The sequence below is a fragment of the Monodon monoceros genome, unplaced genomic scaffold (assembly GCF_005190385.1).
Source record: "Monodon monoceros isolate NGI ecotype Baffin Bay Population unplaced genomic scaffold, NGI_Narwhal_1 Super_Scaffold_8, whole genome shotgun sequence".
Taxonomy (NCBI): domain Eukaryota; kingdom Metazoa; phylum Chordata; class Mammalia; order Artiodactyla; family Monodontidae; genus Monodon; species Monodon monoceros.
In genome coordinates this window covers 643183-667214 of record NW_021703785.1, presented here as the reverse complement: position 1 = coordinate 667214, position 24032 = coordinate 643183, and the positions used below count along the sequence as shown (strand labels likewise).

At 54.4% G+C, this 24032-nt stretch overlaps 1 protein-coding gene across 1 annotated transcript; it reads right to left on the bottom strand.

The window, feature by feature from the left end:
- Positions 1–239: 239 nt before the first annotated feature.
- GRTP1 (growth hormone regulated TBC protein 1) lies at positions 240–22801 on the bottom strand. The gene is made up of 8 exons (XM_029210558.1): positions 22640–22801; positions 22213–22364; positions 16980–17138; positions 14396–14520; positions 12339–12435; positions 8523–8695; positions 8266–8451; positions 240–1017 (listed from the first exon to the last, which is right to left on the bottom strand). The coding sequence occupies exons 1-8, from the start codon at positions 22684–22686 to the stop codon at positions 928–930; spliced, it is 1029 nt and encodes a 342-aa protein (XP_029066391.1). The 5' UTR covers positions 22687–22801; the 3' UTR covers positions 240–927.
- Positions 22802–24032: the final 1231 nt, after the last annotated feature.

Below are 24032 nucleotides of genomic sequence, written 5' to 3'. Positions count from 1 at the left end.
GATGCGGCCGCCCAGCAGCAGCCCAGCCGCAAGTGGCGTGAGCTGCGTCATCGTCCTGCATGTCCATCTCCGCTTCTCTGCGGTGTGGGTGGTACAGGCCTGAGCCCGGAGAGACCAGCAGCTGGCCCGTCCTGCAGGGTCACGTCTTGGCAGGCGTTGTGGGATTTGTAGCATCACACACAGTAGGAACACGTTAAGTTAAACCCAGCGTGGAGGTGGTGCGTCTGCCTTCGTGGAGCCCTGGGCAGTGACGCGCCCCAGGCCCTAGCAGTGCTGCTGGTGAGCTCCCACGGAGGGGAACCCATCGTGTGGTTCCTTCCAGGAAAAGCCCACCTGTCCCCGTGTGTCCTGTGCAGGACAGCCTGCCCGGGCTGTGGGTTTCTCAGCCAGAGGTAGAGCCCCCAGAGGGAGGGAGGCGGGGCCAGGGTGGAGGTTCAGGGCCTCCAGCCCTGAGCAGAGGGGTTTGGCTGGGGGCATCTTCTCCCTCCAGGGGTCCGGGATGACGCAGCCCAGATCTGACTTGCAGGCCTTAAATCTTACACACGTACATCCGGTTTATTCTTCACGTAACACGATAATTTAAAAAAATCATTTGAAAAACTTACCTTCTACAGCGAGGTCACGTGCGCAAACCTCCCCTGGAGGCCACTGCTCTCCTGCAGGAAGGACGGTAAGTACTGGCGCCAGTGACACTGATGCAAAAGTCACTGCTAGGGGTTAGTTTTCAGTGGCTGGTGAGCCGATGCAGACTGACAGGTGCCGACGGAATAAACACAATCGCACACGTCACGTGTATATTATCAGTGTCTCAGGTAAAAATATATATTTAGAAACACAAAGAGCTAGACTTGAAGAGCTACGTTACAGAATGACAAATTGCTCCCGGCTGGAGTGTGGAGGGTGGCGGCCCGATGCCCTGAAGGCTGGTCAGCCCTGTGCCAGCAGCTGGGCCCGGCAACGCTCCCTCAGCCTGGTGATGCTGGCCCTGGACAAGCTCCCAGGCTCCGAGAAGATTTTCTGGAACAGAAAGGGATTAGTTTAGATCCCGCAACGCGTTTCCGCTTCCTGCCCCTGTAAAGGCTGGGCTGAGGCCCGTTGGTCAGTGAGCGAAGGAAGGTCACCTGTTTCCATCACTTTTTAAAACCGAAAGGATGATAGTGACAGAATAACTCAACCACCAGCCCAGACGCTGCCCGAAGAGTCTGCGGCTTCCTCACGCGCTGGGAACGCAAAGCCCCTTTGACCTTCACCCCAGGAGGGCAGGGGCCTGGGGAGCCCGGTGGGGCGGCCGGAGTTTGGAGCACAGAAGGGTTTACTGCGGGCCGAGCAAGCAGAACGGGCGGCTTGTGCCCCCAAAAGGCCCAAACTCCCGGAAGAGTTTCAGCAAAGCATTTTCAAGACCAGATGGGGGAGGGGGTCCCAGGATGTGTGATCAGCTCTGCACAGTTCTCTGGTTGACGGTGAGGTCACAGGGTCACATTATCAGTCCTCAGGCGCCAGAAGGGCTGGGGGCGACAATCCTTGGTGGTTTTAGCATCTGAAAAACTCAGGAAACGTGCGTGAGATACGATTATCTGGGTACTTCGGAGGAGCCACAGCAGAGGAGATGGGGGAGGGGTCTGCCCTGGGAAGGCCCACAGGGTCTTGCTTCGTTACACTTGGGTCACGTTTAGTACTTTAAAAATTTTGAATCCAATCCATAAAATGTCTCAGATTCTGAAGTCTGAGGCTCTGAGCTCCTGGAATTAAAATTCGGTAACGTCTTGTCCAATTTTAATTCTTTTGGTGTTTCTTTGTTTTTGTGGTAAAACCCACATATTGGGTTGGCCAAAAAGTGCCTTCGGTTTTTAAAAATAAAAGACGTTTTTCATTTTCACCAAGAACTTTATTGAGCAACATATTCGCCCTTTTGCTCCACTACCTTCTGCCATTTTCCAGGCAACTTCATGATTCCGTCTTCCCCAAACTTTTACCTTTCGGAGCAAAGAACTGTCCCAGGTGCCTCTTACAGTCTTTCAGGGAATTGAATTTTTTTCCATTAAGAGAATTTTGTAAAGACCAAAATAAATGGAAATCGGAAGATGCAACATCTGGTGAATACCGAGGATGAATCAACTTACAAACTGTAACAAGCTGTAACAGCCTTTGCCTGGTCATTGAAGAAACATGCGGTCTTGCGTTATCCTGGTGGAAGATTATGTGTTGTTTTCTGTTGACTAATTCTGGACGCTTCTCATCGAGTGCTGCTTTCAGTTGGTCTCATTGGGAGCAGTACTTGTTGGAATTAATCGTTTGGTTTCCTGGAAGGAGCTCATAATAGAGGACTCCCTTCCAATCCCACTATATACACAGCATCACCTTCTTTGGATGAACACTGGCCTTTTGAGTGGTTGGTGATGGTTCATTTCACTTGCCCCACAATCTCTTCCATTCCACATTATTGTACAGTATCCACTTTTCATCGCCCATCACAATTTGTTTTAAAAACGGAACGTTTTCATTACGTTTCCGTAGAGAATTGCATGTGGAAATATGGTCAAGAAGGATTTTTTTCACTTAACTTATGTGGAACCCAAACATCAAAGCGATTAACATAACCAAGCTGGTTCAAATGATTTACGTTTGATTTGGAGATTTTGAGTATGTCTGCTATCTTCCACGTGGTATAACATTGATTGTTCACAATTAATGTCTCGATTTGATCGCTATCAACTTCAACTGGTCTACTCGACTGTGGAGCATCGTCCAGCGAGAAATCTCCAGCACGAAACTTGGCAAACCACTTTTGGCACGTTCCAGCAGTCACAGCACCTTCTCCATACACTGCACAAATCTTTTTGCATTTTGGTTGCGTTTTTACCTTTATTGAAATAATAAAGCATAATATGCTGAAAATGTTGCTTTTTTCGTTCCATCTTCAATATTAAAATGGTTACACAAAAATTCACCAATTTTGATGTCTTTTCTTAAAAGGATGCTGATATGACAGCAGTCACAATACAATCTAACAAAATTGTTTTTTTTTTAAACATGTCTTTATTGGAGTATAACTGCTTCACAATGCTGCACTAGCCTCTGTTGCACAACAAATGAATCAGCCACGTGCACACATACCTCCCCACATCCCCTTCCTCTTGCGTCTCCCCCCCCCCCCCCCCTACCCCCCCCTCTATGTGGTCGCAAAGCACCAAGCTGATCTCCCTGTGCTCTGCGGCTGCTTCCCACTGGCTATCTGGTTAACATTTAGTAGTGTATAAATGTCCATGCCGCTCTCTCACTTTGCCCCAGCTTCCCCTCCCCATTCCCTGCCTTGTCCTCAAGTCCATTCTCTCTGCCATTAGATTCATCAACACCATTTTTTTTTTTTTTAGATTCCATATACATGCGTTAGCATACGGTATTTGTTTTTCTCTTTCTGACTTACTTCACTCTGTGTGACAGACTCTAGGTCCATCCACCTCACTACGAATAACTCAATTTCATTCTTTTTATGGCTGAGTAATATTCCATTGTATATATGTGACACATCTTCTTTATCCATTCATCTGTCGATGGACACCTAGGTTGCTTCCATGTCCTGGCTATTGTAAATAGAGCTGCAGTGAACATTGTGGTGCATGTCTCTTTTTGAATTATGGTTTTCTCAGGGTATATGCCCAGTAGTGGGATTGCTGGGTCATTTGGTAGTTCTATTTTTAGTTTTTTAAGGACCCTCCATAATGTTCTCCATAGTGACTGTATCAATTTACATTCTCACCAACAGTGCAGGAGGGTTCCCTTTTCTCCACACCCTCTCCAGCATTTACTGTTTCTAGATTTTTTGACGATGGCCATTCTGACTGGTGTGAGGTGATACCTCATTGTAGTTTTGATTTGCATTTCTCTAGTAATTAGTGATGTTGAGCATCTTTTCATGTGTCTCTTGGCCATCTGTACATCTTCTTTGGTGAAATGTCTATTTAGGTCTTCTGCCCAATTTTTAATTGGGTTGTTTGTTTTTCTGAAATTGAGCTCCATGAGCTGTTTATATATTTTGGAGATTAATCCTTTGTCCATTGTTTCATTTGCAAATGTTTTCTCCCATTCTGAGGGTTGTCTTTTCGTCTTGTTTATGGTTTCCTTTGCTGTGCAAAAGCTTTTAATTCGGTCCCATTTGTTTATTTTTGGTTTTATTTTCATTACTCTAGGAGGTGGGTCAAAAAAGATCTTGCTGTGGTTTATATCAGAGAGTGTTTTTCCTATGTTTTCCTCTAAGAGTTTTATAGTGTCTGGTCTTACATTTAGGTCTTTAATCCATTTGGAGTTTATTTTTGTTTATGGTGTTAGGGAGTGTTCTAATTTCATTCTTTTACATGTAGCTGTCCAGTTTTCCCAGCACCACTTATTGAAGAGGCTGTCTTTTCTCCATTGTATGTTCTTGCCTCCTTTGCCGTAAATTAGGTGCCCATATGTGGGTGGGTTTATCTCTGGGCTTTCTATCCTGTACCATTGAACTATATTTCTGTTTTTGTGCCAGTACCATACTGTCTTGATTACTGTAGCTTTGTAGTATAGTCTGAAGTCAGGGAGCCTGATTCCTCCAGCTCCGATTTTTGTTCTCAAGATTGCTTTGGTAATTCAGGGTCTTTTGTGTTTCCATACGAATTGTAAAATTTTTTGTTCTAATTCTGTAAAGAATACCATTGGTAATTTGATAGGGATTGCATTGAATCTGCAGATTGCTTTGGGTAGCATAGTCATTTTCACAATATTGATTCTTCCAATCCAAGAACACTGTATATTTCTCCACCTGTTTATGTCATCTTTGATTTCTTTCATCAGTGTTTTATAAAGTTTTCTGAGTACAAGCCTTTCGCCTCCTTAGGTAGGTTTATTCCTAGGTATTTTATTCTTTTTGTTGCGATGGTAAATGGGATTGTTTCCTTAATTTCTCTTTCTTATTTTTCATTGTTAGTGTATAGGAATGCCAGAGATTTCTGTGCATTAATTTTGTATCCTGCAACCTTACCAAATTCATTGATTAGTTCTAGTACTTTTCTGGTAGCATCTTTAGGATTCTCTATGTATAGTATCATGTCATCTGCAAACAGTGACAGTTTTACTTCTCTTCCAATTTGTATTCCTTTTCTTTCTTTCTCTTCTCTAATTGCTGTGGCTAGGACTTCCAAAACTCTGTTGAACAAAATTGTTTTGAATGAAGTTAAAGACAATTAAGTGCTACTAGAGCCATCTTACGGAGAAAACGACGAACCTCTTGGCCCACCCAATAATTTACATCCTAGCCACTCCAGGTGTGTGGCTGGGTGGTGTAAGCTATGTTCACATGTTGGGCATCAGATCTCCAGAACCTTCTCATCTTCCCAAACCCAACTCTGTCCCCAGCACCCCGCTTCTGTCTCTATGAATCTGACTCCTCCAGGGGCCTCACATATGTGGAATCAGACAGTTTTTGTCCTTTTGTGACAAATTACCAAGCATAATGTCCTCCAGGTTCATCCACGTGGTAGCAGATATCAGGACCTTCCTTTTCGAGGCTGGATAAAATCCCGCTGCATGGATGGACCATACCTTGTTTATCCATGCATCTGTATGGGCATTCAGGTTGTTTCCATGCCTTGGCTATTGTGATGCTGCAATGAACGTGGACGGGCTGGGGTCTCTTAGAGACCCTGATTTCATTTCCTTTGGATAAGTGCCCAGTAGTGGGATTGCTGGATCTTATGGTAGTTCTATTTTTAGTCTTTTGAGGACCTCCATACTGTTTTTCACAGTGCCTGCACCAATTTACATTCCCACCAACAATGTATGAATAGGGTTCCCTTTTCTCCACATCCTCACCAACATTTGTTATTTGTGGTCTTTCTGATGATGGCCATTCTGCCAGGTGAGAGGCGATAGCTCATTGTGGTTTTGACTTACATTTCCCTGATGACGAGTGATACTGAGCATCTTTTCGTGTACCTGTTGGCTACCTGTATGTCTTTTTTGGATAGGGTCTACTCAGGCCCTCTGCCCATTTAAAACTTTTTTTAAAACATTTTGGCCACGCTGCACGGCATGTGGGACCTTAGCTCCCTGACCAGGGATCAAACCTGTGCCCCCTGCATTAGAAGCGTGGAGTTTGAAGCACTGGACCGCCAGCGAAGTCCCTCTGCCCATTTTTCTTTTTCTTTTTTAAAAATTTATTTATTTATGGCTGTGTTGGGTCTTCGTTGCAGTGCGTGGGCTTCTCTTGTTGTGGAGCACAAGCTCTAGGTATGTGGGCTTCAGTAGTTGTGGTATGTGGGCTCAGTAGTTGTGGCTCACAGGCTCTAGAGCACAGGCTCAGTAGTTGTGGCGCATGGGCTTAGCTGCTCCGCGGCATGTGGGATCTTCCCAGACCAGGGCTCAAACCTGTGTCCCCTGCAGTGGCAGGCGGATTCTCAACCACTGCGCCACCAGAGAAATCCACTCTGCCCATTTTTAAATGTAATTCCTTGGCTCCTTGCTGCGCTGTGGTCTCTGTGTGTCTGGATGTTGACCCCTTAGCAGCCGTGGTTTGCACAGTCTCTCCTGTTCTGTGAGTTCCCTCTTCACTCTGCTGCTGGTGTCCGTTGCTGCACAGAAGCCCTGATTTTGCTTTTGCCCTTCCTGCGTGGGCTCTTTTCGTTTTGACTCTGCCCGCAGCCTCTCGGAAGCCGGTCGGGGCCGTCGGTGAGCAGACTAAGCAAGGAAGAAACCAGATTTGAGAAGTGGCAGCAGGAAGGGACTCAGACTTGCTTCCAGTAAGAGAAACTGCTTCACAACGAGGAGGAGAGAAGGTGCCTGGGGGGCGGGGTGGGAGCACCTGGGAGCAAGTTCTGAGTGGGCGATGACCTGAGAACAGACTCTTCAGATGCGTTCAGCTGTCCTCTTCCCGTTACGTTGCTCTCAGCTGCCAATGAGATCATGGCTTTCATTCTCAAAGGAAATTCTAGATGTTCTCACACAGGATTTCAGAGAGGTTTGACCTATGAACTGCAGTTTTGCTGAAATGCATATACAACTTTGTAGCGACCCCTGAGAAAATAAGACCAGGGCCACCTCCCCGCCAGCGTCCCATGATGGCCACACCTGTCATGGGCAGACACATGTCTTTACGCAGTGGCTTTTCTGCTGTGTGGGGAGACCACCCCGCCAATCCTCTGCGTCCACTCAGCTCACAGGGCCCAGAACACCTTTGGGCTGGAACACCGGCCACACCCGCCGTGGACACACGTCCGCCTGCAGCCATCACACAAGCAGGCCAGGCGCCCGCACTAACTGAGCACCTACTGTGTGCGGGGGCCCTGCTCCACACAGACAGACTCGCACCACCTCGGAAGCATCAGCCCGAGTCCAAGGGCCAGACGCCAAAGTTGCACTGTCTGACTCTATTTGTGCCAAAGTCCAGGAGGCCGAGCCACGGGGACAGAGCAGGGCATTAGCTGGGGCTGGGGCGCCCTTTGGGGAGAAGAAAACGTCTGGGCCCAGTGACGCAGCTGCACCACCCGCTGAGTGGAAGGCACTGAAGAGCTCTGAAATCTCCAGGTAAAGGGTGAATTGTACCGGGGCCTTCACTCACTGAAGCCAAACACCTAAACAGCCCTAGGCTGCAGGACCTCCTCGCCAGGGCCTCGTACCCCGGGGGGCGGGGGAGGTGGCACGCCATCAGTGCAGCTGTTTCAAACGGGAAGCTGAAGAACACAATGGGCCGGGCGTCTGGGTCAGCGCTCCCCCCTCCCAGGGTCACTCCAGGCCTGGGCTTCGCGCCCTCATCCCAGTGTCCCAGTGTCCCTGTAAACCCCGCCCCCCTGGGCCTGTGGGACGCAGCATCCACTTCGTTCACTCAGGTGATCTGAGCTGTCCACACGGCCTGCGCCAGGCCTGGGACACAGCGGGGAGGGACAGACAGGCGTGACCCCACCAAGGCCGGAGAGAAGTCAACAGGCGTAGGGCTGAACAGAAATGGGGGGCCCGGTGTAGACCGGGTCATCGGGAAAGCCTGGGATGGGGGCGGTCACCTCCCAGGCCCGGGAGAAACCAAGGTGTGGATGTGACGGGGCTCGCTGGGGGGCCCCAGGTGGCACCCGGCCCCACCCCTGGGCTGACGGCGCAGGAGGGGAGCAAGGGTGAGCACCCTGGGTCTGCTGGGCACCCTGGGCTCCAGGAGAAGCTGGCCTGGAAGGGCTGGAGCCCCTCCCTGGGCTGCTTAGGGTGGAGGGCCGGGCAGCCCACGCAGGGAGGCGGCAGGGCGCTGACACCCACCTGCATGAAAGTGTGGCATTCGGTCACGAAGCTCCCTCTGGTGATCTCCTTGAACTTCTCACAGATGTCGGGGATGCTGGTGGCTTCCAAGATCAAGGCCTGATGTTGCTTGATGAGGGTCAGCGCCACCCGGAAGATGATCTTGGAGCCCTCATTGAACAGACAATCCCAGATGCGAAGCACGGTCTGCAGAGGAAGAGATAGCGGGTCAGCGCGTAGCCGCCTAGTCGGCCCCAGTCCGAGCCAGGTGCCCTCACCTCCACGGGCAGGACGTCCACAAACAGGCAGATGAACCAGCGCGACACGACCAGGGTCCACAGCAGGCCGTGGCTGTCCATCAGGGCCGCCACCGCCGGCAGCTTGGTCCTTACCAGCTCCCCGAGGACCTCCTGGTCCGTCTTCAGGCCCAGCATCGAGGGGCTGTAGTAATCTGCACGGGGACAGGGGAGAAGCGGGGACGTGGACCCCACAAACCATAGCCCCTGACACCCGTGACCCTCGTTCCCCCTGAGCCGTGAGGGGGGCCACACCCAGCGACCCTTTCCAGAGGGTGACCCAGGGCAAGATCCCAGCCACAGGGATGCAGGAACTCCTGGGAGCAATGCCCAGAGTGGGGCCCCGGGTCCCAGCACTCCGGACAGCAGTGCCCCACTGGGCATCCGTCACAACCTGATGGAAAGCAGGGACGTTTGCAACCCAAGATCAGGCAGCCAACGGTGGGTGCAACCAAGTGTCCGCCGATGGGTGGAAGGGAAAACCGAATGTGTGAGCGTCTGGGCACCCCCCCAGCACCGAACACCACCCCTCTTGTGTCACGTGTCCTATTTTCCTCTCATGGAGAAGATGCAGGTGAACGTTACAGGAGAGCATCAGACAGACCAATGCTTCCAACTGCGTGACTGTCTTTTGAATGGACACTTTCTTGCCAAGGAATTTTCTAGCTTAATGTCATGTATTATAATACATGACAGCTTAAACTTGGCTGTAAAAACAGGAATAAAATAAAATAATAAAACAAGGGGTCTTTCCTGGTGGCGCAGGGGTTAAGAATCCACCTGCCAAGACAGGGGACACGGGTTCGAGCCCTGCCCGGGAAGATCCCATATGCTGCGGAGCAACTAAGCCCATGTGTCACAACTATTGAGCCTGCACTCTACAGCCCGTGAGCCACAACTACTGAGCCCACACGCCACAACTACTGAGCCTGCGCTCTAGAGCCCACGAGCCACAACTACTGAGCCCACGTGCCACAAGTACTGAGCCTGTGCTCTAGAGCCCGCGAGCCACAACTACTGAGCCCGCAGGCCACACTACTGAAGCCCACGTGCCCAGAGCCCGTGCTTCACAACAAGAGAAGCAATGAGAAGCCTGCGCACCGCAATGAAAAGTAGCCCCTGCTCGCCGCAACTAGAGAAAAGCCCGCACGCAGCAACGAAGACCCAACACAGCCAAAAATAAATAAATAAAATAAATAAAAATTTAAAAAAATAATAAAATAGGAAAACTTGGTACGCGTTCTGTGCCCACTGCCACACACAGTTTGGTCATTCACCACAGCAAAGGGAAAGACGTTCTTGTTAATTAAGTATTTGGGTTAAAATAGAATCATTATGAGTATCGACACGACATCACAGTCACACCACTGGTTTCCAGAGCGCGTGCACACACTAAACCATGCTCAGTACTAAAGACCCCCAAAATCAGTTACTAGAAGCCTGTTCGGTTATAAATACCTGGGACTGAAGCTTCCTTCCCTCCCATACCCTCCTCTCACTTCTGTTCCTAAACCCTAGGGCCGCTGGCTGTCCTGTCCTCTCAACTAGCAGCGCTCTGGCTCTGGTCCCGGGGGCAAGGGGCAGGCTCCGCTTCCCATCCTGCAGGGTGCTGAGCCGTGTCAGGAGAGCGCGGCAGAGACAGCGGATTTGCGGAGCCGAGAGCACAGCACGGCCTCGTTCTCGGTTACAGACAGGCTTAGGGCAGCTCCCAAAATGTCACGGTCACACCCCACACCCGCCACAGGCCTGAGCCAGTCACAGAAGGGTCGCTGACGCCCCCGTGCCCCCGTCTGCTGTGAGCCGCTGATGGCGAACCCCACGGGCCAGGCCCCGCCTGCAGCCCCCCTCAGCCTGCGGCCTGTGCACAGATGCCAAGGACCTTCTCCCCGAGTCAGGCCACTCCCGGGGTCGCCTCACTTTGCAAACAGCCCAACGGCTGTGTCAGCACGTGGAGAGGGGAGCGCTGCTGCAGGGGCAGGTGGGCCGGGGGTCCCGGGTACTGTCGCCCCCACAATGAGCCCTGCCCGCCCTTGTCTGGGCCACGCCTTCTGGCTTCAGCAGGGCTGCTCCAGGGAGGGGCAATCGTCACCCGGCTCCCCTGTGTCTCAAGGGGAAACGGGTCAGACCAGCTCTCAGGACGCAAGCGTGTTCGTTCATAAACGGGCTGACTCATCACCAATGTGACATCCCGAGCTGGCCCGGCCCATCCCACCCCCCGTCCCTTCTCTGCAGGCTCGGCAGTCTGAGGGCAGATAGGGTAGGGGTTCCCCAGAGGAAGAGACCCAGACATAACTATCTTGACGTAAAAGAAGCCATTTTCGGTCTGGGCCATCCTGTGATCTAAGCCCGGCCACGACGCCCTGTCCTTGCAGAAGGATGGGCCTATCTGCATTGTAGTTTAGTCTGATTGAACCTAATAATTATCAGAAATGACATTTTATGGCCTTAAAATAAGTCTGTGCAACGCACCACCCCCGGGGGGCCACCTGTTGCTTTTCTGTTTCTCTAGGTCGGCCCTTACGGCCTCTGTTGATCTTGGTCCCGCTGCTGTGTCGCCACCAGGCTTCCCCAAACCCCCAAAGAGCACCTGGGATTGGTCACGGTGGGAACATTCATCGTAACACAGCCTCTGACCTAACTGAGCAAACGGTGACCACGGAGCCGTGTTGGCGTTTTATCTGGAAGCCTGTCCATCGTCTCCCCTGACAGCTGTTCAGGCTCCGCCATGAAGCCGGGGCAGCTGCCCCTCTCCGTCCTCCGTCCCCGCGGGCGGCATCCCCCCAGCCCTTGCTAACAGCGGCACAAGCCCGAGGAGAGGGCCCCTCTTCATGGCACCGCCCAGGCTCACCTCCTGGGGGCACAGAGCTGTGGATCTGAGCCCAGGCCTCCGTGCTGCCATCCGTGAAGGGGACTCAGTGGTTGGCATGTGTGGTGTGGCTGCTCCATGGACCAGACGAGAGTGGGTGCAGGCGAGCCTGGAGCCTGGACGGGCCCCGGCTGCCCTCGCATCTGAACACACAGCCCCCAGGACAGGCGGCTGCTCTCCTGGGTGGTCCTGGGCTGAGCCCGGCCCAACCCAGGAAGGCGGGTGGGGGAGGAGGGGGAAGGAAACGGGAGGCGGGCACAGCAGACAAGACCACCAGGGCTCGTTGCGTGGGCAGCCGGAGCCCGTCCACAGTCACCGGGACTTTGCCAGCGGCTGGACCAATCACCGCCATCGTGGCTGTGGGGGGTCACATCTGCCCAAGTCCTCTCCCACCCCAGACGGCTCTGGCCACTTCTTGTCCCAAAGGGACCCTACTCTGCAGCTCACCGTCTACGTGGCGCATCACAGAAATCGGTGGTGGTTTACTCACTAAAACAATTAACATTCAGTAATAAACGGAAAAGTAGAAATGCACGAGAGGAATCATCTTCACCTCGAAAGCAGTAGCCACAACAGCTGATGGTCGCTGTGCCCATGGCCGTTCACGAGCCCAGCAACGAAGGCTACAGAAGCCTGGCCGCTCGCCGGTCTGCTCACTACGGCCGCGACAGTCCCCACGGTCCAGACGCCAGCCGCGCAGACCCGGACGAGGAGCTCAGAGCCCGCTCGGCCACGTCCGGGCCCTGAGACGCATCGCCGCCTGCTGGGACCCGCATCTCGTGCGCTCCTGTCTCAACTCAACTGCAAGAAGGTTTTCGACCTCAACTCTCAGACAGTTCCTTCCGTTTTGTCACGTCTTGACTTGTCAGTGACATCGTTTCGGCAACACCAGAAAGCGACAGTTCCGCTCTTACCGCGAGGACTCAACGTACCCGGGAGTATTCTGCCAACAAGGGCGTCCAACAGCCAAAAGGACTCCTCTTCACTCCTTGTCACCAGAATCAGATACCCCGCTAGAAAGTTCATTCCCTGAAATTAGACAAAAGAACCAAAGGAACTCACTGAGGTCTGGACCACCCGCAGACTCTGTAATCGCCTGGCTAACGGCTAACTTTCCGTTTCCCTGGCTCTTCCCTAAAGCTTGCCTGATTCTGGAACGACCTTTCAGTGGAGCTACGGCGTCTGAGGCTCTGCCGTCTAGTGACACGTGTAGCTGGGCCCACGACTCCTGACACAGAGCAGGCCAGGGCCTCGTGTTCATGAAACTATCGGGGGGGAAACTACACCAGCGACCACACTTCCTAAGAGCGGTAAGGCGCGTGGTCTGACGCTCAGGGACGTTAAGTGGAATCTCGTGATAGAGCCCATTTGGGGAAATTCAGGGCACACAGCGCCAAGGGGGCAAATACTGCCATATACACACAGTTCAGGACCCTCAGCTGCCAGGGGCGGGCGGACCCGGAAAGTAGCTGCGGTGGCCGAGCGCCGAGTCAGCGCCCCTCCTGTGAGACTGGGTTTCGGGTGACTTCCACTTTCTTCTTTGCTGCTTCTCTACAACTTCTAAAATAAACACGTATTTCTCTAGCAATAAGGGGAAAATCCAGCTCTCGTCAACCAACAAGTTAAATTTGGACCCAGACACACCCCCCACAGAGGCTACGGGTCACCAGCGAGACAGCCATGGAGAGGCCAGCTCCCCGACCCCCGGACCTCGGACTCCTGCCTGCGGGGCTGAGAGACAATCGACTCCTGTCCTGTGCGCCTCTCAGCCAGCGGCACGATGTCACAGCACCCGCAGGAAGCTCATACGTGTGTGTGTGTGTGTGTGTGTGTGTGTGTGTACATACATGCGTGTATTTCCCAAAAGCCAGCAGAGCTTTGGCATCAGGCTCATGTTTAAAATTGTGTGGGTTATTTTTTAACCCTATTTTTAAGACCCACAAGAACAGCAGCTAGAATAATCTAAGGACAGTTTCTCAGCCACCCTGTCTCCCCGACTCCTGAAGGCCAGCTCCTGCCCCAGGACAGGACGTTAAGGGCAGTCGTAACAAGTGACAGCGACAGGGATTACCTCGGAAGAACAGATCCGCCCAGCTGTGTCTTTCCTGCAGGTACCCGCTGCGGAACAGCGGCCTGAAAACAACCTGGGGATCACACCGGCCGCTCTGAACGACGTCCTCATGTGTCTTTGCTGCTGGTCTTTTCAAAACTCCCACCTCATTCCTTCCCGCGACCCCCCGTCCCCCCGGAGCCGAGGCCACACCACGTGCCGTCCACACGGGACACGAGCTGCCGGGGCCGCCCCGAGTAGGCGTCCGTGTCCCCTGCCCCCGGCCCGGCGCTCGTGGTCCCAGCCCTGGAGCCACCGGGGACCGTAGGTGCTACCGCCCAGGGCCTGCCTTCCTCTCGGGGACGCTTTGGCCTGGCCTCCGGCTCGGGGGGCACAGAGGCCTCACACGCAGAGACAGGAGCCCCCAACCGCAGCCCCTGGCCCCTGCCCACACCCGCCGGGACCCGGCAGCCTCCGGAGTGACCAGCGGGAGGGCACGGTCCCTTCACCTCCCGACCCAGCTCCCCTCGCTTTCCAGGCCGTGAACACTGTCCCTTCGATGCTCCAGAAGGAGAGTCTCCAGGGAGGAACGAGAACTGATTCCTGCCACCTGACGGGCAGCTCCGCGCAGCAGGAAGCACGACCCCTGTCACCTCCTACTGCCGGCTGATCCGGCTTCCGGGAACAGCCTCGAAGGGCTGGCCCACCGCACGCGTGCACGCTCAGACACACACACACGTGCCCACCATCTGCACCAAGACGAGAAGATGCTGGTCACCGCAGCCCGTGTTCACTTCAGCTGCTTCCCCTTCCCCCCGCCCCGTCGCCGTGGGCTGGCACCGCTGGGAAACGGTCAAGTCCCAGCCTGTGTCGGGGAGGACCTGGCAGCCCAGGACCAGGCTGACGTCCCTGCCGGGGCTGCAGGCGCCGGGGGCTCACCTGGCAGTAGCCCACACCACGGTTGTGGTGCCCGTAGGCCAGCAGCACGTTGTACAGGGTCCTCTGCAAGCAGGGGTCCGAGCCCTTCCGGAATCGCACGTTGTCAGGGAAGGTCCTGTTCATGTCTGTGAGGAAATCCGCGGCGCAGGCCGCTCAGGGCTGGGGACAGAGACGGCTCTGCGACGGACCCGTACCTTTCCTGACCTCCACCATCAGCCGGCCTCGGGGGCACAGAGGCGGCCCCCCGGGGCCCCTGTCCCGCGGCAGCCCGGCCCGGGGACACAGGTGGGCACAGCAGCCCTTCCTCTGGAGTCAGCAAGGACGACAGAGCGGGATCTTTGGATAAGGCCGGGCTGCTCGGGCCCTGGCGGCTCCTGCCACCCTCGCGCCCCCCGCTTAGCTGGGGATGAGGTGGGGTGACAGGTGAACAGGTTACATAAAACTTCGGAGAATTTTCCCAGTTCTGAAGACTGAACACATAAGGAGGCGGGACACCCCGAGATTCCCGTTTAGAGAGAAACAGACAAAAGGAAAAAGTGAGCCCGAGATAAACTCATCGCCGCCGGCTTCTGTCTGCAGGACAGCCCGGCAGACTCTTGCTGCTGCTTGGCCCCTCCCCGCCCGGGCCGGACGCCTGCCTTAAGGAGCTGCTATCCTGTGAAGCGAGGACAGGACGCAGGCAGAGCTAGGAGGGTGGGGGTCAGCTAACAACCGCTGGCCCTGCCTGGATCAGAGCAGTGTGTCCACGCGACAGCGGGACTCTCGGACACAGCTGACGGCTGGAGGCCTCCCCACTGCTGCAGGAATTCTGCCTCCGGGCTCTGGCCCAGGCCTGGTCTCTGCCCATGAAAACCAGCTCTGAGCCGAACAGCACGCTGCCTGCCTCAAAGCACGTAAGTTTTCATTGTATGTTTGTTACAAAGAAGAGTTTTTTCCTGGAATTCTGAACCTTCCAAAAACTGGCATCCGCCACAGGGAAATGTGTGCTTTTCACTAATTCAGACTAGAGAGATCAGTGCTCGTCGCTACATAATGTCTTCTATGATGAGACGTTTCTCCGTGTTTTGAAATCTCTCTACACCTACCCCACTGCCATGCTAGAGGCAGACACAGCGGGGCGTTTGGTCTGCACTTACGTGGCACAAAGCACCCGCTCTACTGTCCCTATAAAACGACTGATCCAGACCCTTCAAAAATAGACCTAGAATCGTCACGGGACCCAGCGATTCCACTTCTGTGCATGTACCCAAAACACTGAAAGCAGGGTCTCAAAGAATTACTTGCACACCCCCGTTCATGCAGCATAACTCACAGTGGCCCGAGGGTGGAAGCAGCCCAAGTGTCCGTGGACAGATGCTGGATAAACATAACGCGGTCTCTACACATAACAGAATGCTGTTCAGCCTCAGAAAGGAAGGGAATCCCGACACACGCTCAACGTGGGTGAACCCTGAGGCCAAACCTCGAGGCCGTTACGCTCAGTGAAATAAGCCGGACACAAAAGGACAAATACTGTGTCATTCCAGCCATATGAAGTCCCTAGAGGCGTCAAATTCGTAGAGGCAGAGAGTGGATGGTGGGAGGCGGGGGAGGGGATGAGGAGTTAGTGTTTAATGGGGACAGAGGTTCAGTTTGGAAAGACAGAAAGGTCAATTTTATGTATCCAAAAACTCTGCACTAAATAGATCCTTTAAAATTCATTTTTCAAACAAACAGCCACATTCTACTTTATTTAACACGATCGGCCTTCGCTTGGACCTGAGGTCTCTTCCCACCCTGAATCAGCACGTCTGGCCCTGCGGAGGGACCCCCGCACGTGTGCCCGCAGGGTCATGGCAGCGTCTGTTCTGAGCCCTTTGGCCGGGGTTTGCTGTGGCATCAGGGTGCAGCCAGCAGGCTCAGCGCCCCAGTGCCCCCCACCCCGTCTCCAGCTCTGGGATCTGAGACCCCTACTCCTCACGCTGGGGACACACCACTTTCTCAACGTTACAAGTCAGTCCAACCTCTCTGACATTTAAAGTAATCACATTTTTTAAATGAAGTATTTGTGTTTAAATCTGTAGTTCTCAAAAGCTGTTACAGTCAGAAAGGCAGATGTATTTCCTAAAAATCTAATTATTCAATCCAGGTTAAACATTTCTTTGAGTACTTTGAACTTTGAAGAGCCTGGACACTCAGAGTATGACATAAAGAGAGGTCTCTGGTGTGTGGCTTCCTGCACGCGCGCAGCTGTGTCTGCGAGTCCGCGGGGGTCACCCAGCCCACGTCCCTCCTGTACTGACTGCTAGCTCAGCGGCCTCGCGTTCCTTGGAGGGATTCTTCTCAGAAATGTGGTCTTTCTGGTACCATTTTCCTTACCACCTAGCTAGACACACAAATATTTCCTGAGCCAGTTCAAATCACTCTCCTCCCCTCGCGAATGCCTGAGTTTTGATTTTCCTTTCAGAAAACTGGAATCGGCTGGTGCATCTTTAACCACGTAACTTTCCTCATCAACATAACAGCATCATCGGGCGCTAACACAGTTTCCTTCTGGGGGTGGTGCCCAGCCCCCATATCCCGGGGGACGGACCCCGTGCGTCACCTGTCCTGATGGCCTCCTCCAGGCTGTCATCCTTCTCTCCCTGGAGGAGATGGAGGTAGTAGCCGGGGTTCTGGTCCATCTGGGCCTGGGCTCCGCTCACCCCCATCCAGACGCGGGCCCGGTGCTCCAGCGGGACGCCCTTCCGGATGTAGCGCTTCACTGAAACGGAGGGAAGGGGCAGCTTTACCCAGACCGCTGGGCGCTTCCCGAGGCCAGAAACCACAGAGTTTGCTTCTGGCTCTCGCCGAAATCATTCAACCAGACATAAAAAAAGGTGCAAGGCTTCCCTGGTGGCGCAGTTGAGAGTTGAGAGTCTGCCTGCCGATGCAGGGGACGCGGGTTCGTGCCCCGGTCCGGGAGGATCCCACATGCCGCGGAGCAGCTGGGCCCGTGAGCCATGGCCGCTGAGCCTGCGCGTCGGGAGCCTGTGCTCCGCAACGGGAGAGGCCACGACAGTGAGAGGCCCGCGTACCACAAAAAAAAAAAAAAAGGTGCAAAACTTTACGCACCTCCACCAAATTGATACATGCGCTTGTTAAAGAATTCCGTTCTCCGTCCCCAAGCTAAGCGCAGTCCGGAGGCTACAGCAGCCCTGGTACCTCTAGCTCGCTGTCAGCACAAGAATACGGGCTGTGAGGGTCACCTCCAATCCCCACCCTGCCCGCTCCTCGGCCTGTGCCAGACGCTGAGGCACCAGCCGTATTTAACGGAAAAAGATTATAGGCTATGGTCAAGAAAAGCAGTATCGCTAAAACCTTGTAACTCAAACTGACGGTCACCTGTACGGGAGCACCTGAAAAGAGGCTTCCCGGAGGCCATGCCTCGAGCACCTGCCTGCTCCTGGGAGGGCGTGTGGGACAGGAAACGCACGGCAAACGTGTGCAGAAGGATGCGGGATGACGAGGGATGCCCAGAGGAAGGAAAGGACAGATTTTAACACCATCCGCCAAAGGCAAAGAAAACTCGAGAAACCCTTTGCCAGTTTAGAAGCATGTTGTAGGATCGCGTCTGGGCCAGAACGTCTTGGCCAGCGTGGCTTGGTCTGGTCATTCTGTTATGGGGACGTGACGTTTTGAAGTCTACCCTCCAACTTAGTACGATTTACAGGAGCCCTCAGGGGTCAGCGTGACCAGCCGCACCCAGAGTGAATTAATCCTCTTCACGCAACAGCAAGGGGACGGACAGGTCAGGCCTAACTTGGGAAGGGGCCATTCCCACTGAGACGGAGCAAAAGGAAAGGACGTATGAACAGCAAACCGCTGAAATAAAAACACTGAGACGGTATCACTTGCGATAGCAGCAAAAATGAAAGGAGAAATATTCAGGTATAAATCTAACAAAACGTCTGCAAAGAGAAATCAAAGAACTACATAAACGGAGAGAGACGCCGATAACCTTCAGGATCCCTCCCGCTGCCCTGCAGCTGCCGCCACACCCACCCAGGCCTCTGCCGACGCCCAGGCCTGCAGGTCCGCTGCCCAGGATCACGCAGGAGGGGCTCCTGAAGGCGACCGACTGTTCTGAACCTTACCTGTGGCGGGGATTACCTAACTGTGCATTTGTCTACACTCAACAGACCTGTGCGCCAAGAAGAGCGAATGTCACTGCAAATTTTTAAAAATTAATATAAAGTATAAAAAGGAAAGTGCACACTGGTTAAACCCCTCACACTGTGCCTCACCAGCCCCAACCTTGAGTAGGCCTCAGTTTCTTAACCTGTGAAATGGGAACAAAGCACAGCCCAGTGCCTGAAATACAGTCAGGACTCGGGGCTCTCGGCTGCCTTAAGAGCAGTAACAACACCCAGGAGTTTTACAGAATAAAGACTTGTTATTTTCGTTGTTTGTTATCTGAATTTACTAAGTTTCTTTGGAAGAGAAAGAAAACGGTTTTCCCATCCTCAGAGACTGACGCTTCCCCAAGGGCAGGGCTAACCCATGCGTCCTCCTGGACATTTGGAGGAGTGTAAAATATATAGTAAAAACCGCAAAGAATTAACTCCCAGCTGTCTGCCCCAAAAAAGTTAAGCAGATTCCCAGGTTTTTTATATTTGTCTTTAAAATATGTTTTGCAACTTCATTCTCATTTAGATGGTGCTAATACCCTAGCCCACCGGGCAGGAGACATAGAAGAAGCAAACAGGACGGAGTTTTTCCCTCACCAAGTGCCTTTACACCAAGGCGGAAAGGAACATAAAGGTAGCTTCCAGGTCGAGCACTGAGAGCAAGCGATCTCAGGCTCCTGGTGGATACTCGCCACAGACAAAGAAAAAGAAAAAGAAAACCTTCATTGTATCCATAGCTAGCGTCCTCAAGCAGGGTGAGTTTCAGCTGTCATCTGAAGACTTGCTGGATGCCAGGATTTGTGGGTAATCGTGTGACTGGAGACAAGACCGAAGTCCTCTCAAAAAAAGAGAACGAACACAGTAGGACCCAAAAAGCCAGAAACGGTGAAGGCACGAGAGCAAAGGTGGTCTTCGGGCGTGCTTGCTGGTGTCAGGGGCAGGGCTCCAAACGCGGCTGCCTGGCTCTGACCGCGCAAGCTGGGTCCCACAGCCCTCACACGGCCTCCCCTCCCTGGGATGCCACACCCCCGACGACACTACGGCCAGCCCGGAACGTCTGGCAGGAAAAAACTGGATGTCCATTTCCTGGATCACACGTCCACTGCTGTCTACGCCGACTGCCCCTCCCTTGGAGCCCTGTGGGTGCTGCAGCCTCCCCAGCCATCACACCCGGAAGCCACACCAGCTCCAGTGGCAACGCCCTGGCCCACAGAACCCTGCGAGCCCACATGCCTCTTGCTGGATTTCCTGAAAGAACTTCAGGTCACTATGCTCTCCGGTTCAGCTCGACGGTGAACCCCGTCCCCAGACCAAAGGCTCACCAGGGATCAAGTAAATTTGCTCCTAAACCTGTACGCCAAGTATACTCGCTGCCATGATCAGACAGTTTAATGAATGTTGCATATATTTTTTAAAAATTAAAGCAAAAGGGCTTCCCTGGTGGCGCAGTGGTTGAGAGTCCGCCTGCCGATGCAGGGGACGCGGGTTCGTGCCCCGGTCCGGGAAGATCCCACGTGCCGCGGAGCGGCTGGGCCCGTGAGCCATGGCCGCTGAGCCTGCGCGTCCGGAGCCTGCGCTCCGCAACGGGAGAGGCCACAGCAGTGAGAGGCCCGCGTACCGCAAACAAAAAAAAAATTAAAGCATAAAAAGAAATAATTGTTACTTCAATAAAAGCAAGTTAAATTTTCAGAAAAAGTTGATAAGTGCTCCAAAAGGCAAAAGCAAAAGCAAAACAAAACCTTTAAATCAGACAACCTCAAAAGTCCAGGAAAAGACTAGAGATCTGGAAGGATTCTGCACTCAGAGTGCTTTTACTCCCGATCCACCTGGAAAAAAAGACCCCGACACTGGAAAATAGATACAACGCTCCGGCAGGAAAGATACAGAATTGGTGGACCCTCCCTGTTCAAAGAAAAGATGACAGGCTGGAATCAAATGACAAAATCAAAGAGGAATAAACATGCACGTGTGTTTCATATAAAAACAAAGGCTTATGCGCACATGTACGTCTTGCCATGATTCTCTGCGTTAACTGACCTGTGGGTCAGCTGGACCCCTGGGTCTAGGTTGGACAGGAAGTCTTCTCCTGCATTAAAAAGCAAACGACAGCCCGGGAGTGCGCCCTGTTCCTGGGGGGACGTGGGACAGTCGCCAGCGGTCACCTCTACGGGAGACTGGGGCCTGGGCAGCAGAGAAACTCAATTCAATTCACATCTTTTAGTGTGATTACGATGTTTTCCCATGTGCAGAAATTAAGTTTATTTTTATATATTTGTGTGTAACGTTTAAAAACAAATCAAAAGGGAAAAAATGAAGCCGAGGTCTGCTGGAAACACGTTAACACCAGCAGCAACGCAGGGATGGACCTCGGCGTACAATCATGCAGGATATTAGCTTCGGGGTCTGGGAAACGAGAAGGGTCAACCTTTGAGGTCCCTTCAGGCTGATTATATGAAACGCTAGTTTACCCATGTTTTTACTAAACACTGCCCACCAGTAACAGGCTTGAGGAGGGAGGGCCTGGTTGAGGGTGAAGCCCAGGGTGAGGCCGAGGTCCAGGTCCACCTGCCTCCACCCCACCCCCCCGTGTTAATCCCACAAGTATTCCCCAAGCATCTCCTGCGTACTGGGGCCCCTCTGGGGGCCCCTTTAAAGGCAAAAATTGACCTGTCACCCCCTTGCTTAAACACTGACTTCTCTCTGCCTGGTGGTGCAACGTGTGCCCACCCGTGACCTGGTGCAGGGCCCCTGTTCCACCGCCGGGCCCTCCTCACCACACCCCTAATACTCTGGTCACAACTCAGTACCTGGTGACTGGGACCCCCACCCTCACCCCTTAATTGTCATTAATGTCCCATGTCAGGAAGGCCCAGCAGCCCCTCTGCCCCACATACTTGAGTTTCCTTAGCTCCCCGGGGCACATTCCCGCCCACCCCTCACCACCTGCCCGCAGGTACCCACGGTCTACCCTCTATCCACAGCGTGAGGAACACTGCAGGCAAACACTCCATTCATTCATTCAACAAACACTGAAGCAATCATCCATCCAATCCAGCCGGCAGGGAGGGATCTTTGATCCCAGCAGGGGAAACAAAGGATAAAATAAGTAGGACCCACACCGCATAAGACAGGGAGGAACAGAAAATAGGCAAAGAAAGGACAGGAAGTGTGGGTCTGTGGGGTGAGATGGGAAAGCCTCCTGGAGGTGGCATTCCAATCCAAACCTGAAGGAGGCGAGGGCACAGCCTGGGGCTGGGGAAGAACCCCAATGAGAGCAGGGGAAGAGGTGGGGGGGGGTGCAGGAAGGACCCCGCTTTCACTCTGCGGGGGTCAGGGAGAGCTCTGCCCAGAACCGCGCAAGGGCACAGCCCTGGCCACTCTCATTTGAAGGAGCAGGAAATCCACCTTCTTCTGGAAAGAAGGCCATGGTCTCCATCCATCTCAAAGGACAAGCAGGCCTCATGCCGGAGGGAAGAAAAGAGGGCCTGCACCTTGACCGTGCAGCGCCCTCACCTGCGAGCCTGCGCGGGATACGAGCCGGGCTCGCGGCAGCCTTCCCCCCGAGATCCGAGACCCGAAGGAACCCCAAGCCCTGACCTCCCTGGCGCGCCCGTCACCCGTCGGTCGGGTCACTTGTTGCGCGCCTGGAGGATCAGGCTCCAAACTTACGTGTCATACTCTTCTGGACACCAGCGCCTCCCTTTAGAAGTCTGGACCATTTTATGGCCCTTCTGGTGAGTATCGCCAGATAGGTGGAAAAAAATTCTTCATAAGCTGCATAATCAAAGTCCTCAGGCCTTTCAAACCCGTACGGATCGATCCTACGACACAAAAAGACCCAGAGTAAAGTTCCGCGCGCACGTGGAACGTGGGACCTGCGGCGCCCGGGGCCCCCCGTGGGGGGCGCGTGTTCCCGCCCCCCACCCTCCCGGGTGCAGAAAGGGGCGGCGGGCCGAGCGCGGGCGCGTGCGCAGCGCAGGGGCCGCCCAGGGGCGCGCAGGCGCCGGGCACCACCGCCCCCGCCGGCTCCACGCCACCGGCACCCGCGCCCGCTCCCCCGGGCTGGGCCAGGGTCGCCCAGGCCTCGTGCGCCTACCTGGGGACGCGGTCCCGCGCCGCCTGCGCGCGCCCCGCGGACTCCATGCCGAAAGGGGCGGGAGGGGGCGCCCGGGCCGCGGGGCAGGGGGTGCCAAGTCCACCTCCCGGGACTCGGAGCGCCTCCGGTCTTTCCGCCGGGCCGCGGGCGCCGGGAGGCGGGGCTGGCGGCGGGGGAGGGGCGGGGAAGGAGGGCGGGGGGGAGGAATGGGAATGTCAGGGGAGGGGGAGGGCGGGGGCGCGGCTGGCGCGGGAGGGACGGGGCGGGGCCCGAAGGGATGAGGGGGCGGGAGGGGCTGCACCTGCTCCTGCGCCAGGAGCAGCTGGAGCCCGGAGCCTGGGAGGGAGGAGGCACGGGATGGGGGATGGTGGACCGGGGACGGGATGGGGAGACCGGGGTGGGTGGGATTTGCGGGACCTGGGGCGGGACTGGGGACTCAACCTGGCAAGGCTGGCCGGACAGGTGCGGCGGGTACCACCCCTCATCCCCCACCCCCTGGCCTTTCGGGCCTGGAGCAAAGGTTGGAGGAGATCAATCCAGTTTGGATTCTTCTGACAGCACTCCAAACCTCAGTGCCCCGCAGGTCCAAAGGCCGGCGTTCTGACCTATGACTGCTATTTTAATGTTCTTTTTGCAGAAAAAGATCGTCTTATTTTTTACTTGGTCTTTTTCAACCTACACTTAAGACCTGAGAGCAACACATAAACAAGTGGATTTTTTTTTAATTTATTTTTTTGGCTGTGTTGGGTCTTTGTTGCTGCGCGCGGGCTTTCTCTAGTTGCTGTGAGCGGGCGCTACTCTTCCTTGTGGTGCGTGGGCTTCTCATTGCAGTGGCTTCTCTTGTTGCGGAGCACGGGCTATAGGCGCATGGGCTTCAGTAGTTGTGGTTCGCGGGCTCAGTAGTTGTGGCTTGCGGGCTCTAGAGCACAGGCTCAGCAGTTGTGGCGCACGGGCTTAGCTGCTCTGCGGCATGTGGGATCTTCCCGGGCCGGGGATCGAACCCGCGTCCCCTGCATTGGCAGGTGGATTCTTAACCACTGCGCCACCAGAGAAGCCCCAAGTAAGTGGGTCTTCGTCCCTGCAGCCCCACCCCCAGGGAAATCTGCCCTGTCCCTCCCCGCCTCCCCAAACCAGACTGGGGGAGGAGGTCCAGCCCCTCCACAGACACCTGCCTCCAACCCTGTCCATGGGCCAAGCCCTGCCGGAACCACAACGTCCAAAGAGCTGGCTGGCTGGGGCTCCTCCAGCCAAGTTGATGGAGGGTGGGCTGGGCCCTGAAGGATTGCCATCTGGGGTGACCTGGGGTTAACAGCCCACACGTCTGCTCTGCTCCCCAAAGGGGCTCCCTCCTCCCACTGCCTCTTCCCACTTCTGCGCACATCTTGGCGGCATG

Coding starts and splice junctions, on each gene's coding strand:
- GRTP1 (XM_029210558.1), bottom strand. CDS start 22,686: ATGGAGTCCGCGGGGCGCGCGCAGGCGGCGCGGGACCGCGTCCCCAG. Junction 22,365..22,639: donor GCGCGGGACCGCGTCCCCAG/GTAGGCGCACGA, acceptor TTTGTGTCGTAG/GATCGATCCGTACGGGTTTG. Junction 8,452..8,522: donor TGGACGTCCTGCCCGTGGAG/GTGAGGGCACCT, acceptor CTTCCTCTGCAG/ACCGTGCTTCGCATCTGGGA.